Source organism: Mus caroli, unplaced genomic scaffold (assembly GCF_978045245.1).
Source record: "Mus caroli unplaced genomic scaffold, Mus_caroli_1 scaffold_7, whole genome shotgun sequence".
Lineage (NCBI taxonomy): Eukaryota > Metazoa > Chordata > Mammalia > Rodentia > Muridae > Mus > Mus caroli.
The window spans coordinates 114,773,421-114,790,672 of record NW_028227262.1 but is presented as its reverse complement, the minus strand read 5'-3'; the positions used below and the strand labels follow the sequence as shown (position 1 = coordinate 114,790,672).

The following is a 17,252-nucleotide window of genomic DNA, read 5'->3' as shown; positions in this document are numbered from 1 at the left end:
AGCTTCCATTAAGTAAATGAACCATAATTTAGTTGGTACCTTCTTAATGGGTTTCAGAGCAGAGCTTAAAAATATTACAAAACTTGATTTCAAAATAAACTCTGAGGTTACAGTAAATAAAACAACATGGTAGAACTGGGAAGCAGCTCACATGCCTGTGCAGGTCCTGAGCTTGATCACTGCAGTACAGACTGGATAGTGCTGTCAGAGTCAGACACAGACTGGGGGAAACTGAGCTGATCCAGAAAGCCATCTATTTACAGCCTACTTGAGGGGGCTTGGTTTTTTCTTTTTGTTTGTTTGTTTGTTTTTAGCAAAGGCACCAAAAACACACTGAAGTGGGGAAAATGATCTTTTTTTAAAAGGTACTTGGAAAATTGAAAATTTGGATAGAGCTATAAAGATGATAGAGGTGTAGACAGGGATAGAAGTGCAGATACTGATACAAATATAGACAGAACAGGCAGAAGGGATGCAATTCTGTATTCTCAATCTACTTTGTTGTTGAGGCTTCCAAATTCATTTTTCAAAATTTATTCTTTAGTCTCTTCAGTCCAGACTTTATCCCCCTCCTGGTCCACCCTCTGACTGTTCGACATGCCATACCTCCTCCACCCCCTACCCCATCTCTAAGAGGATGCCCCCACTCCCTGGGGCTTCCAGTCTCTTGAGAATTAGCCACTCCCTGGGGCTTTCAGTCTCTTGAAAGTTAGGTACATCTTCTCTCACTGAGTCAAGACCTGGCAGTCCTCTGCTGTAAATGTGTTGGGGGCCTCAGATTAGCTGGTATATGCTGCTTGGTTGGTGGCTCAGTGTCTGAGAGATCCTGGGGGTCCAGGGTAGTTGAGACTGCTGGCCTTCCTATAGGATCATCCTCCTCCTCAGCTTCTTCCAGCCTTTCCCTAATTCAACCACAGGGGTCAGCAGCTTCTGTCCATTGGTTGGGTGTAAATATCTGCATTTGACTCTTTGAGCTGCTTATTGGGCAATCATGATAGGCCCCTGTTTGTAAGCACATCATAGCATCAGTGATAGTGTCACTGGACCTCCTTTCCCTTAGGCTCCTCTCCATTTTTGTCTCTGCAGTTAGTTCAGACAGGGACAATTCTGGGTCAGAGTTTTTGACTGTGGGATGGCAACCCCGTCCCTCCACTTAATGCCCTATCTTTCTACTAGAGGTGAACTCTACAAATTTCCTCTCCCCACTGAAGGACATTTCATCTAAGGTCCCTCCCTTTGAGTCCTGAGAGTCTCTCCTCCCAGGTCTCTGATACATTCTAGAAGGTTCCCCCACCAACCTTCCAAAGTTGCCTATTTCAATCCAATTCTTTTTGCTGGCCCTTGGGGCTTCAGTCCTACCCACCCCACCCCCTAATACCTGATCATGTTCCCCTCTCCCTGTCACCTTTCTCACCCAGGTCCCTCCCTCTCTCCTGTGATTGATTGCTTCTCCCTGCCAAGTGGGATTGAGGCATTCTCACTTGGGTCCTTCAGGCTTGTCTTCTTGAGTCCTGTGGTGTATCCTGGGAATTCCATATTTTTTGACTAATATCCACTTAAGTGAGTACATACCATGGACATCCTTTTGGGTCTGAGTTACCTCACTCAGGGTATTTTCTAGTTCCATCCATTTGCCTGCAAAACTCAGGATGTCCTCATTCTTAATAGCTGAGTAATATTCCATTGTGTAAATGAACAATATTTTCTGTATCCATTCTTCTGTTGTGGGACAGCTGGGTTATTTACAGCTTCTGGCTATCACAAATAAGGCTTCTATGAACATAGTGGAACATGTGCCCCTGTGGCATGGTGGGGTATCTTTTGGGTAAATGCCCAAGAGTGGTATAGCTGGGTCTTCAGATAGAACACCATAAAAAAAAGGAACTTAAGAAAATAATTCCACTTAAAGTAGCATCAAAAAATAAAAGAGAACCTCAGTGGAGGAATTGCCTAGATCAGTCAACAACTGTAGGAGTCTGATAATTGGCTCATGTGGGAAGACCCAACCTACTATGGACAGCACCATTCTCTGGGCTATAAGTGAAGAAAGCTAGCTGAGCATAAGCAACCTGGAAAGTAAGCAGCATCCATGTGTTCATTCCTCTCTGCTCTTGATGTGGAAATGATGTGACTAGCCACCTAAGTTCCTGCTTCATCTTCTCCTCAGTGATAGACTTATGATAACCTGGAACTCTGGAACTGTAAGATAAGTACACCTTTCCTCTACTAAGAGTCGGTGCTTTATCACAACAGCAGAAATCAAATAGGAACAATTCATTTCTCATTAGAATACCAACTAATTGCTTTGTAAAACTTAACATATTGGTCCTAAAATTTATGTGGAAACTCAACAAACATTAAATAGCAAAAAGCAAAATAAAACTTGGAAAACCAAATTGAGGACTTTCAAATTTTATTTAAACTAACAGTTTAACAGTTTGGAACTATTTTATCATTGGGATATGTGACAGAAAGTGGATAAAATTAAAAGTACAGAATTGCTGAGTGTGCATGGTGGAACATGCCTTTAATACCAGCACTCAAGAGGCAGAGACAGGCATATCCCTGAGTTCAAGGCCAGGCTGATCTACAGAGCACATTTCAGGACAGCCAGGGCCACACAGAAAACCCTGTCCTCAAAAGAAAACAAGCAGAAACAGAATAAACCTACACGTCAGTGGTCACAAAACTATTCAGTAAGAGAGTAATCTTAACAAGTGTGCTGAGACAACTGGATAAACTACCTGCAGAATAATGAAACTTGACCCTTATCACCTAACACCAAGTAATAAATTGTATCAAAATCTAAATATAAGAGCCAAAATTTTAAGGCTATATGAAGAAACATAAAGGGGAAAAAATGGATTCTAGATATAATACCAAAACATGATTTACATTAAAAGCCTGTGACCAGCCAGGCATGGTGGCACACACCTTTAATCCCAGCACTTGGGAGGCAGAAGCAGGTGGATTTCTGAGTTCAAGGCCAGCCTGGTCTACAAAGTGAGTTCCAGAACAGCCAGGACTATGCAGAGAAACCCTGTCTCAAAAAAACAAAACAAAACAAAAAAAGTCTGTGGCCATGCATGCCCTTTTAACAGTCCATGGAGTCAGCTGCATTTAGACAGGCAGGTGCTCTGAGTCTGCTTTTATCTTTTAAATGCCCACCTGTGTTTTTCTAGATTTTGGAATACCTAGGTAGCCTGAAACTTCAGGCTGCAACTGCAGTAAAGTCTATAAATTTGGGATTCCTCTAGTTTGTTTTTATTGTAAGGGCAAGGGTGATATTCTGTCTTTATTCTACACATCTCTTAGCTGAAATTGGAAGTATGACTATACTTTTCAGAACTGTCAAACTCATGTAATTACTAAAAAAACTGTTCCAGATTGAAAGATGATAAATACACAGCATGAGGTCCATTGTGGTGGCACTGACCTATAATTGCAGCATCAGGAGGTAGGAAAGGAAGAGCCTTAAGTTCAAAGTCAGCCTGAAATACAGAGTGGGACTGTATTTCAAGATTTTAAATGACAAATAAAAACATAATTAAGTGCAATGTGCAATTCTAAAGTGATTCCTTTTGCTTCTGCTACAACTGACAAAAATCTCTGTTGGGACCCTAAGGATTATACAATAGTAACAAACTAAAATTAATAATACTGATGGTTGTATTAATGGCTATCGAGGAGGATTTCTTCTTTATTGGAAGTGCACAAGTATTTGGAAAGAATTTAGTACTAAATTTAATAAGAATGTAATAAGAATTTAGTACATTGCTAAGTATTTTGGGGAAACAATTCTGGCACATTTTCCATATTATTTCAAAATAAGTTATATATCCAATTGCTTCAAAATAAGTTAGAAAACAACACACCTAGGAATAAATCTGACAAAGGACATAGAAGTCTTCTATATAACCATAAAGCATTAACAATACAGATATTTTAAAGATTTAAGGAAATAGAGGGTATTTTCAGAAGGGACTGACTGAGCCTGGAAAGACCCACCTAAGGTAGATAGCACCATGGCATGAGCTTTTGAACTGGATAAAATAAAGGAAGGAGCATGCTGAGCACCAGTGTCTCTTCTCTGATCCGTGGTTCTCAGTGATATGAAGTGAGCTGTTCTACAGACAGTGCCTTCCCCGCCACGATGGATGAACACACTGAAACCACACCCAAAGAAATCCTTTTAAGTTTCTCACAGCCTTTGGATCACAGAAACTAAAAGGTAACTAATATGGAGAGAGATAGTGTATTCATAATTTGGAAGGCTCATTCTCTGAAAATCATCAGTTATCCCCAAAGTAATCTATAGAGTCAGTTTAATCCCCACAAAAATTTGTCTAAGAATATTCACCCTTTCCGGAGAGAGAAAAACCATAAATATGTTTATAAGATTAAGGAATTACCAAGCAAAAGGCTGCAGACAAAGCAGAAAGCAAAAAGTGGAATGAGCAATATACTCAGAGATGGGATAAAAACGGAATGAAGGACGAGAGAAATAGAAACTGTACTGTAGAGCTTATGAACATAAAATAACTGGTACTGAAATAGTGATACAGAACATCCAGCCATGAGTTGTGTTACAGTGTGAAAATGTTATTACTTGTCAACAATCCTTGGTAAAACTGTAGCTCTACATAAAACATTAAATGTTAGGCTATGTATATATCATTTAGTGATTTGAGAGCATATGTTAATAATCTATTTGAAGTCATATTTAAACAATGCCCCCTTCTTTTTTCCAGAATGGACTCCTTTTGTCCCTGAGCCAGTGTATGTCCCGACGGGCATGGAAATAGAACCTGTCTACCCAAACTCCAAGGAAGAGACTGTGGTTTATTTAGCTGAAGATGGTGAGCATACACTCTAAAACATTGCTGTAAAATATGATTGGTGTCTGGTTTGATGTCTTAGTTAGGCTTGTTTTCTTATCTATCAAGGGACTTCCAAGTAACTAGGAAGTTCCTGTTGCCTTAAAAAGGATGGCTACATATCAATTCAAGTGTTTAGTGCTATCTGAGTTATTGAAGACATCTTTAAAATATGCTGTTCATTAAAATAGAGAGTTAAATGTAGAATGTTTTGTATGTTTTCAAATATAAATCTGGTAATGTTACCTGCAAAATTATTATTCTCTATCTGCAGATCACCTTTGTAAAGGTCAGTCAGATGATTTTCCATTGATTTCATCCTTGTCTGGTGATTTTTTTTTTATGTTACCATCTTTGAAAGAAAAGAATATAGTCCACATTGACAATAAGATCCAAGATTATATTCCAGGAAAGAGTTTTTAACCATAAGATCAGCATTGATACTCTGAGAACTCTACAAATGAAAAAGCCTTATCTGCCTTTATGACACTGCATGCTAAAGCTCAGCAGAAGTCTGGGCCAGGCTCCTAACCTGTCCCTTAGGAGTATTCCATCGTCAGAGCCTGGGGTCTTATTGTTTCTATATATTAAAATAGCTTCAGGGGCATGCATATTGAGAAGGCAAGCAAGCATGCCAAAGAACATTTACACGGACTGTTTCTCTACAGTCAGTCAATCAGACAACCCCAGAAATCACATATTTACATATATCCAATCACTGAGGTGATCAATCTGTTTCTAGGCAATTTGTTCTGTGCTGTTGATATATTGACCTGATGGTGTAGCTTCATCCATAGCAGGATACTTTGATAATATAACAGCCATTTAAGCTTTCTTTTTTAAATACTATATCTTTTCCCATCATTGAAAATGTTTGTTGTTTTGTTTGCGGCAAGGTCTTACTATTTAACACTAGCTAACCTGTAATTCACTGTGTACACCAGGCTGGCCTCAAAATCAAAAATTTTCATCTGCCTCTGTTCTCCAATTGCTGGGATTAAAGGCATGAACCATCATGCCTGGCCCCATAATTTTATTTTGAGTATGATTTCTTCCTTTATTTTTTATTTGGGTACATACAGGCATATATCTGTGGTTTGCTTTTTACATAGTTTGAAGATCTGTTTTTAAATTACTACAGTCAATATAGTTTTTGATGCAATTGGATCAATACCTACCATCTTGCTGTGTTGTATTTTTCATGATTATTTTTTATTTTTACTATGTTTTATCTTTTGAGATTAATTGGCATATATTTGGCTCTATTTATCCAAGCTACTTATGTACATATACCTGTTTTGGTTTTGTGTGGTTGCCTTAAGTTTTTCAATATATATCTTTATAAAAGTTTCTACGTTCAGCTGGTGTTGATGGCTCCTGCCTGTATCTTAGCACTCAGGAGGCTGAGTGAGAGGATAGCAAGGTCAAAGCCAGTCTGAGCTACACTGTAAAACATGTCTCAAAAGTAAGTGTGGATGGAGAGATGTCTTAGTAGCTAAGAACACTCAGCTGTTCTCGCAGAGAACCCCTATTCAATTTCCAGCACCCACACTGGGTAGCTAACAACCACCTGTAACCCTAGTTCCAAAGGATACAATACCCTCTTCTGGCTTCCATGGACCTAGACATGCACAAAGTGTATATATACACACAGGCACTCAAATACACATATAAAAATAAATAGCTCTTTAAAAAACAGCCGAGCGTGGTGGTGCATGCCTTTAATCCCAGCACTTGGGAGGCAGAGGCAGGCGGATTTCTGAGTTCGAGGCCAGCCTGGTCTACAGAGTGAGTTCCAGGACAGCCAGGGCTATACAGAGAAACCCTGTCTCGAAAAACCAAAAAAAAAAAAAATAATAATTAAAAAAATAAAAAATAAATAAATAAATAAAAAACAATTTTAGTGCCAGGTATGGTGGCGTATGCCTTTAATCCCAGCACTTGGGAGGCAGAGGCAGGTGGATTTCTGAGTTTGAGACCAGCCTGGTCAACAAAGTGAGTTCTAGGACAGCCAGGGCTACACAGAGAAACCCTGTCTCAAAAAAAAAAAAAAAAAAGACAAAAAACAAAACAACTTTAAAATAAATACATTCCTGGCACTCTGGGCCTCTTTCCTGTCTGTCCTCATACCTGATCTTCTCCCCTTTTCCTCTCCTTTCCCAACCTCCCCACACCCCCACCCCTCACCCCCACCTCTGCTCTACCTTCCAGTTTCCTTCTCTCTGCCTCCCATGACTGTTTTGTTCCCCTTTCTAAGTGGGATTTAAGCACCTTCACTTGGGCCTTGCTTCTTGTTGAACTATGGGGTGTATCATGTATGTTCGTATTTTGGCACTTGAGCTGTTAAAAACTTTGTTTTGGTGTCAGTGACTAATGTCAGAATCTCAACTATTGTTTCTTCACACATCTTTTCTGCTTAACCCTCTCCTAGGATTTCAGTCATGAGGATATTAGGTAACTTGGTACTGTCTAACAGTTCTTGGATCATAGGAACGCAAGCTTATTGTGCTTGCTTCATGTTACTTTTGTTGTTAGAAACTCCTGCTTGAGTTTTGGCTGTTTCTGTTCACCATTGTCATTTTGTTGAGTATTTCCTGCTGAGCTCATCAGAGGCAGTTTCAGCTTACATTACTGTTTTTCATTGTGATATTCTATCCAATCCAATGCTTTCTTACATCTCCATCTGATCTTGCACATTCTTTTATGCTTGGTCCTTAACTCACTCAATCCATCTGAAGTCTTTACCTGATAGAGCCAGCATCTTCATTATATTAGACTGCTTATGTAGTTTTCCATCTTGACTCATGTCTGTAGTGTTTTCTCTGTGTATGTTCATGAAAATATATATGTGTTGAAATCCTCTTGCTGAAACTGGAGATCTTATCTAGGTGGTAAAGAAAAGCAAATAATTTTTATGTGTGAAAACTGAAAAAAAAATCCAGGGTCTAAGTCTTTAAGTATATGAGGAGGTGTGATGCTGCTGCTGATTCAGTCACGTTAGGGATGAAGCTGGTATGACATTTTTTTAGTCTTCTTACCTTTATAGCTCCTCAGGGTTCAGATCCCCTACATCACCATTAGAATAATGCAGAGAATATTTCTCAGTTCTGGATCATTCTTAACTTCATATCCTTCTTTTACACTGTAGGGAAATTCTCTCTGAACTCTGTATTCTCCCATTAAAAAGTCCTTGTTACTTTTTATTCATGGCCTGTTAGACTTTTGGGGAGACAGAGGGTGAACTCTGTGGTTCTGATTAAACCTTAGTCATGCACCATGTCCCTAATTCTCAGACAGAAGGCCTTTGCAGTATGCCAGTGTCAGCAACGAACATCTGGTTCCATCTGGTAATCCCAGCCTATTGCAGAGTAGTACAGGATTTGGGATTTTGGAAACAGTTTTCTTTTCCCAGATACTGCATATAAATACAAGTGTCCTAAAGCTAACAATGTTTATTGTCCTTACTTCTCAAGAATTTAGTGGTTTGTTACATAAGGAAGAGGGAGAGATGATCTAGGTAGGGTTTTATACATTGTAAATGCTTTCTCAGAAAAAAATTTTGTGAATATCTGGGTATGTCCATAAGAGAACTTTAAATTCCCTTATGCCCATATATCCTTCATATCTTCTCAGTGAGTCTGCTCTATCTTTGTAGCCCATACTCAACCTTTTGATGACTGGTTAAACCTTTTTAAAAGATGCATTATTTTTAAGTTCTGTGTCTCTTGTGTGGATGTGTGCACATGAGTCCTGGTGTAGTGGGGGTACAGGCATTAGAGATACAGGCAGTGTGAACCACCTAATGCTTGTGAGTGCTGCTAACCAAACTCAGCTTCTCTCCAAGAGCAGAATGGCCTCAAAATCACTGACCATCTAGACAGCCCTCAATAATTAACTTTCTAAGTGAGTGTTCCTCATTGTGGTCAACACAGAATAAACCAGCAATTATAACCCACCTCTCCTTTAGAAGGGTCTTCCTTAGATTTTGAAGTGGGAATTTGTCCTTCAACCACAGACAACAGAACTTTCAGTAGTTCAAAAAAGCATTGAAAATTTACTCACAGTAGTATTTTTACTGTTCCAAGACTAAGAAAATACACCTTCTAGTGTTGTGTCCTAAGCAGAATCCAGAACTTGGTCTCTGATTTTAAATCTGTCTAGTGTTTAAAACCCAGCATCCAAAGCTGTAAGCTTTCTTATGTACAGTGTCTACTCCAGCCCATAAATGTTGATGTAGTATGTGTTTTGTCATTATGCTCAAAATATTGTGTAATCTGCCTGTGATGCACTTCTCTGATCTGTGGATTATTTAGAAACATGTCATCTGTGAAATTACTTGGCTGTCTTACTGTCACTGATTTGGTCTTCTCTCCCCAGCTTACAAAGAGCCCTGTTTTGTGTATTCCCGAGTTGGGGGTAACCGAACATCCTTGAAACAACCTGTGGATAACTGTGATAACACGCTGGTGTTTGAAGCAAGGTTTGAGAGTGGTAATCTACAGAAGGTAGTCAAAGTGTAGGTTTTAATTATTTTTATTAGAGGAAGTAGGTTGTTAGCTACTTACTGTTTTCTGAATTAGGCACATTAAAGCTTTTAGTATCAATTACCTAACTATAATTCTCAAAGTATAAATGCTAACTATGGGTGTTAAGGATTTACATTTATTTTAGCCATTCCTAGGCCAGTATTTATAACTCTACATATATGGGCATTTATAAAAAGTTACTTGGTAAGGAAAAGTCACAGCCAGAAAATATTAGTATGTAAAAAAATATTATAGTGAAAAGTGTTTTGGCTTCATTAAGTGTCTTCAGTGACTAGGTTTAGAGTACAGATGGTTATCAGAATCATTTTTAACTGGGAGTTCAAATTTTTCAATCTATGTAATTGTATTACTTTACGTGTACTTTCAGACCTCTCTTAGAAATAGTTATTTTATACCCATAGAATGAGAATTATTAGAATGTGCTTGAAGGTAAAAACAAAAACAAACATTGATATTTTTCTTCAGTTCCAATAACTCTTTAGCCATTTATTTTCTAGGAAATAGTTGTATTGAAACCTATAAAGTGTTATTGAATGTCTGTGTTTGTGAATGAATGCTAAGGCTACCTATTTAAATTATGATCAATTTCTCGTGAAATAAAACTTTCAAAGTGTATGTGGTTGTTTGCTGTCAGATTCTAAATATACATTGTTTCCTCCCAAAAAGTTTCTATGACTATAGAATAAAATAGATAAAAAATAAGATTATTTTTCTAGTGTATCTTAAACTGAAATACCATTCTTATATTCTCACTGTGCTCTTCCCCTCCTTTTTTGTGTATTAGTGCAGATCATGAATACGAGTTGACTGTGCGCCCAGACCTCTTCACAAATAAGCACACTCAGTGGTACTATTTCCAGGTCACTAATACCCAAGCAGAAATAGTCTACAGATTCACTATTGTCAACTTTACCAAGCCTGCTAGTCTTTACAATCGGGGTATGAAGCCACTGTTCTATTCTGAAAAAGAGGCCAAAACCCATAACATTGGCTGGCAGAGAATAGGAGACCAAATCAAGTATTATAAAAATAACCTTGGGCAAGATGGGCGCCATTTTTTTTCTCTTACATGGACATTTCAGTTTCCACACAGCCAGGATACTTGCTACTTTGCTCACTGCTATCCATACACTTACTCCAACCTTCAAGAATACCTGTCTGGCATCAACAGTGACCCAGTAAGATCAAAGTTTTGTAAAATACGTGTCTTGTGTCACACGCTTGCTAGGAACATGGTGTATGTCTTGACAATAACTACTCCCTTGAAGACTAGTGACTCAAAGCGCAAGGCTGTGATTTTGACTGCAAGGGTCCATCCAGGAGAGACCAACAGCTCTTGGATCATGAAAGGCTTCCTGGATTATATTTTAGGAGACTCAAGTGATGCACGCTTACTTCGGGACACTTTCATCTTCAAGGTGGTACCCATGCTGAATCCAGATGGCGTGATTGTGGGAAATTACCGATGTTCCTTAGCTGGCCGGGATTTAAACCGTAATTACACATCGCTCCTGAAGGAGTCTTTCCCTTCTGTTTGGTATACAAGGAACATGATCAATAGGTAAAGTAATCTTCAAATTCCATCTCTGCTTAATTAGTAAATTTAGTAATAAGGAATTTGCTCACACAATTCCATTCATTTCTGTTACTCTAAATTTTCTTGATAGTTCATAAGCAGTTTTTTCTTTCCACTCTGATCCTACACCCTTCTGCATTATAAACAAAACTCTTTCCCTTCAGTGATGAAATAGACCCCAGAACATTTCATTGGCTTCATGAATCTATGAGTTTGCATATCACAAATTCAATTTTTTACTAGAGCTTATAGTAGCCTTGTATTTTTATCATTTATATATGAAAATTAACTACTAACCAAGGCCTTCTGGCATTATGCCAATCAAACAGTGCTGGATGAGTCCTTAGAATAGTAGTTGGTATAGTTATTTACATTTTCATGAATAATAGTCTCATTTGCTCCCAGAAAAAAAAATGAATCCTTTAAGTTTTCTAAATTTAGAGTGGTAAGATCAATTTAGTTCTCAAGTATTTGTTGAAGCAAAATTATTTGATAGACTCAGGTAATAACAATCAGGAATAGAAAGTCTGTTGGAAACAGAACACCCATTCCATAGGTCTGGGACTTAAACTTATCATATTAGAATTGATGCTGTATCATTTGCTAACTGTACACCCTTGTGCAATTTTAAAACTAGCTTAAGTCTCAGTTTCCTCATCGCTAGAGTGGGACTAGTATCTTGAAGATGGGAGGATTAAATGAGAAAAGTATTACACATAAATTACAAATAAAGATCAGAATATTGATAGCTCTAAATGTATTCATAGGAACTCTCACATGCAAAAGAAAGGTGTTAATAAAATTATATAGATATGAAAACATAAATATTCAGTTATTTAGTTATAATAACAACTTCTATTATTGATATTGCTATCTTGTAATCCAATTTTCTCCTCACAATTATAAATGCAAGGTACTTGTTAAGAAATTGACGAACCCCAGCTCCTCCCAGATGCACACAAAGGGTCGAAGTTCCTGGGGTGGCTCTGATTGTCTTAGACAATCTAGCCTCAGCTTTCACTTTCACATAATTTCTTTTTTATCTGCTTTGGAAAGTAAGAAGTGCAAAACCCCATAAGAACCTGAAACCCTGCTTTTATATGGCATTTATATGTAGATTCCAGGCATCCTTGTAGTTATTTGGGGGGAATGTTTAAATTACAAAAGAGTAACCTGTGGTTTCTCTTATCCTGGAGATGTAAACAGTAAAAACAGCTGACTGCATGTACTGTGGTATTCTGGATTTATTCTGGCATAGAATTAAGGACATTCATGGAAAAACTAATGAAACTAAAATAAAATTGGGAGCTTAGTTCATGTTAGAAATGTGTCCAGGGGTTTACAGCCCCATAGGAAGAACAACAATATGAACTAACCAGTACCCCAATAGCTCCCAGGGACTAAACCACCAACCAAAGAGTACACATGGTGGGACTCATGGCTCCAGCTGCATATGTAGCAGAGGTTGGCCTGGATAGTCATCAATGGGAGGAGAGGCCCTTGGTCCTGTGAAGGTTCTATGCCCCAGCGTAGGGGAATGCCAGGGCCAAGAAGCTGAAGTGGGTGGGTCAGGGAGCAGGAGGAGGGGAGGAGGGAGGGAGAGAGGGTTTTCAGAGGGGAAAACAGGAAAGGGGATAACATTTGAAATGTAAATAAAGAAAATATCTAATTAAAAAAGAAAAGAGAAATGTGCCAAGATTGGTTTCTTTGTTTTCAAGAGCATAGTAGAGTTGTGCGATTTGCTAACAGAAAGGAAACTGCAAAAGGAGTAGATGAGAGCAGTGTTTTTCCAGCTGTTGTGTCAATCTAGTTATTTTTAAATGAAATATAAGACAGAATGTTTAATACATCATCTATGAAGTCCGATTAATGATCTTTAACATTAAGAGTTCCTGGTCTGACACATGATGGATTACAAGCCAATATAATTTGGCTTGTCTGTATAGAAGTTAATTTAAATGTCTCAGTTCTCAGATTGCCCTGTAGAAAGGTTAAAGAAGGAGCCAATTCAATAATTTCTGAAAGAATTGTAAGAAATAAAAATACCTTTCATAAAACTAATCAAAAGCAGGCAAGAAAAACAAGAAGACGGTCACATATGTGTAGAAAGCGAGCAGATAGAAGTACAGACAATATGAAGTATACTTAAAGCAAACACTTAGGATGATGCTTAATACAAAATATTTATAATACTTAATTACCTTTGGACAAAAAAAAATCTAAACTGTTATTTTAATTAATGTAAGGGAAGAAATATTAATATTCTTCTTTACTTCAGAGGTAATGTTTCTTTTGGAATTAACTATATAGATGTATAAGTCTCTACTGATGCACTTATAGAAAACTGAAATATCACCAAACTTGTGAATATTATACTTAAAAATACATGGTATGCTTCATATTTAGGGATTAAACTTGATAGCAATGCTTTTATAAGCTGGTATTCTAAGAACTTATAATGATGTGTTGATCCCTTTATGTTAATTAGATTTTATCAAATAAAATCAGTAAGTTAATGCACATCAAATTTCATTTTTAAATTTTATAACCATTGCTTTTAGTAAAAGTGATTTTTGATTCATTATAAATATCTATTTGCAATACCATTGCTAATTTTTTAGTAGTTAATATTCTAGATATAACAGGTAACATATGCAATTTTGATTGTGATATAGAAATGCCATACAAAGCCAAAACTAGGACAAAAGTGACAAATGCTCACAACACTATTGCCATGCACGGCTGTTAGTCTCGCCTCACAGTCCTCTTCATCAGTTTGAAAGGCTTAATTTTTACTTTAAAATAAGTGAGTGCTAAGTCATACAGATAAATCATGTCCTCTTAAGGAAAACACGATAATTTCTTTTCAATATTTATTAGAATTTTACAAGAAAAATTCAGTTTAAATTTTAGTACCATTTTTCTCAGAATGCTATCTCAGAGCTTAACTATTCATTGTTTCCAGCACCAAGTTCTGAACACTCAATTTTCAACAAATCCTTAGGTGCTTGTGTGCACAGCACTGTAGTAGATGATTTCTAAACGTTTCCCTTCTTTAACAAGCTTAAATATCAAACTTAACAAAACTTCCTAGACAAGTGGCACGGCAATGGTACAGCTAAGGGTTGCTGAGTTCCAGAGCCATCTCAGTTCTGCACCGAGCTGCTGGGCGGGCAGCAGTGAGACACAAAGCTTGTTCTGGAGGCTGAGAACACTAAATGATGAGGGAGGACAACTCTAGTCAAAAACAATGCATGCTAAGGTAATGGTCTACGGAAGGGCGGTCTGTGTTCTGAGTACAACAGAAACCACAGTACAAAGCAGAGAGGTCTGCTAGGAGTCTTGGGAGTGGGAGAAATGTGTCCTTATGGAAAACTAGAACATAAGTAGTAAAAGCTAAGGTCTACTTATTTATTTGGATATTATATTTGTAAATCTATAGTCGTATCTATAGAAGAAAATTCAGGGGTAAAATTTAGTGATTTGTTCCTTTTCTTCTTCATAGGTTAATGGAGAAACGAGAGGTTATTTTATATTGTGATCTTCATGGCCATAGTAGGAAACAGAACATTTTCATGTATGGTTGTGATGGTAGCAGCAGATCTAAAACAAAAGGATTATACTTACAGCAACGGATCTTTCCACTCATGCTGAGCAAAAATTGCCCAAATATAGTACGTACCTTTAAGAGTTTAACTTCCCTTTAGTAAATGTTTGTTGCTCACATAAAAAAGTCAAGTAGGCCATTTTAGTTGCTAATATGCTTTTTTATTTAGTTCTTTGGACTCATTTTTACAATTGACCATGAAAAAAATTACTATTTGGAACTGTTAAATGGCCAAATAACATGAAAATATATAAAAAAAGAAAACAAAGATTCCTCATTCTAAGACCAGCACTATTTTACCTTCTGAAGTTTCCTCTATTTGTCATTTGTATTATCACTTTCAAGACCTTTTTTTTTTAATTTTATTTATTTATTTATTATATGTAAGTACACTGTAGTTGTCCTCAGACACTCCAGAAGAGGAAGCCAGATCTCGTTAAGGATGGTTGTGAGCCACCGTGTGGTTGCTGGGATTTGAACTCCTGACCTTCGGAAGAGCAGTCGGGTGCTCTTACCCACTGAGCCATCTCACCAGCCCCTTTCAAGACCTTTTTAAAATATCTTTTTAATGTGTAAGTTAAAAAGACTAAAGTTCATGATCTTACAAAATTTACAATAATTTATCAAAACTTTTCAAAGAAAATTTAATGACCAATATTCAAAACTACATAGAATTAGAAGGGAATACAGTATATTTATTTTTGCAAACACTGAAAATGTTGGAGCTGCTCAGTTACCAGAGTATTAAAAATTACTTTACTGTTTTAGAGAAACAAGTTAATGTAGCAAACAAAACCCTGTAGACTTCAAGTTCTTAACCAAGCACTTTAATTATAAGGATGTATTGGGAAATAAAGGCTTTCTTAGGATAATTGGAGCTAAAACACACCAAAAAGAAAGGATGGTCTGATAGGAATAGCTATTTATAGAAGGACCAGGCTGATGCTCCAAGAATATTTATCCCTTAGGGAAGATCAGAGAAAGTAAGCCCATAGGTATAATTCATTGCTCCTTTAAAATGATCCCATTTCATTAAGATATTGTAGTGTATATTTAGTAACAAGTTAAAGTTTTCAATCTCTAACTAGTTGTGCCTTACATGAAATGGACCAGTTTCTTGAACACAATAATCAACCACTCTACATTTAACCATATATTCCATCTAATACAGTGGTTGCTTAAAATATAGACACTTCCAATTCTATGTTCTATCTGAAACATCTCTCGTTACAACAATTGTGCAAATCTGCGGGCAGAATTAGAGATTTGAAATGCTTTTCTCAGGAAACACAGGTAGGTAGAAAACAGGTGAGCTATGTAAGAACTGACCAACACCAACTGAATTTGACAGTTACAGAACAACTCTGCTGAAGAGTGGGATACATGATATATGGTGCAGTAAATAAAGGGTCACTCTATGCCCCTAGCGGGTGTGCATGTGGCTCTACACCCACCCAAGAGCTCTGGATTCACGAAAGACTTGCAATGCAACCTTTATATTTAATCCGGCCAAACTAGTTCAAGGGCTGGGCACTTCCAAACCTCCCCACAGCTAGCACACCCTCCCCTCCAGTATTCCTGAGTTAATATTTTGTAAATATATATTTTTATCTTTGCTGCCTTATTTCCTTCTGGGCAGTCCTCCCATGAGGCCGCTTTCCCTTTGCACGTACATTTCAGTTGTCTCACCCTCCTGCTCCTTCACAGCATGGTCTGTCCTACTCTCCTCTCATGGTGGACTCCCTTTTTCCCTCTCCCTATTTCTTACTGGGGAATCCTAAAAGTCCCACCTCTGTCCTCCTGCCCAGTCATTGGCCGCTTGCTCTTTATTGATCAGTCAAAACACCAACTGTTGGCCTGGATCCGCAGTGGACATGTGAATTCCCATGTAAGCACAAATCAAATCCCCATCAGATACATGTAAATGACCATTGAATGGTCATCAATACAGACAGACCAGCTTCTGCCTTAAAATAAATCTTAACAAATTAGAAAGAATTCAAATCATAAAGTATGTTCTCTGACCACATGGAAATAGACTAGAAATCAATGAAAGAAGAAAAATGTGTCCAAACTCTTGGAAATTAAACTACATTCTAAAGAGGCCAAAGAAAATTTCAAGGAAGATTAGAAATATGTTACATATAAAGTATTCTGAAACTCAGCTAATGTAGTAGTGCTTAGATTAAAATTTGCCATAACAAAGACTTAGAATAAAATATTTCAAGTCAATATCTGGGTTTCTATGTAAGAAACTGGAAAACAAACTAAACTGAAAACAAGCAGAATGAAACAGACAAAAAAAAATATATTAGCCACCAAGCAGGCAGCTGATATGAGGGCCCCAACACACATACAGTAGAGGACTGCCCGGTCTGTTCATTCAGAGATGATGTGCCTAACCCTCAAGAGACTGGAGGCCCCAGGGAGTTTAGAGGTGGGATGGGGAGTGGAGATAATCCACGAGGAGATAAGGGGTGGGGAGGAGGTGTGGGATGTGGAACAGTCGGAGGGTGGATGAGAGGTTGGGGGGGAAATGAAATATGGAATGTAAAAATAATAAATTAAAAAAATAATAGCAGAATAATAGTAAGTTTCCTCTTGGGGCCCATGTCCTTTTAAGCACCAGGTCCTCTTTGGCACAT

The 17,252-nt window shown here is 37.6% G+C and overlaps 1 protein-coding gene across 4 annotated transcripts in view; it reads left to right on the top strand.

The window, feature by feature from the left end:
- The window catches only part of Agbl3 (AGBL carboxypeptidase 3), an 87,852-nt gene that overhangs the window by 12,629 nt on the left and 57,971 nt on the right, over positions 1-17,252 (top strand). For 3 of the 4 annotated variants that reach the window (XM_029478388.1, XM_021164428.3, XM_029478387.2), the window contains exons 5-8: positions 4,752-4,859; positions 9,255-9,393; positions 10,209-10,985; positions 14,506-14,674. In XM_029478388.1, coding sequence (XP_029334248.1) covers positions 4,752-4,859; positions 9,255-9,393; positions 10,209-10,985; positions 14,506-14,674 — 1,193 coding nt within the window. Of the gene's footprint in view, positions 1-4,751; positions 4,860-9,254; positions 9,394-10,208; positions 10,986-14,505; positions 14,675-17,252 lie in introns of those variants that run through there. The other variant, XM_085840740.1, reaches the window with a different exon arrangement.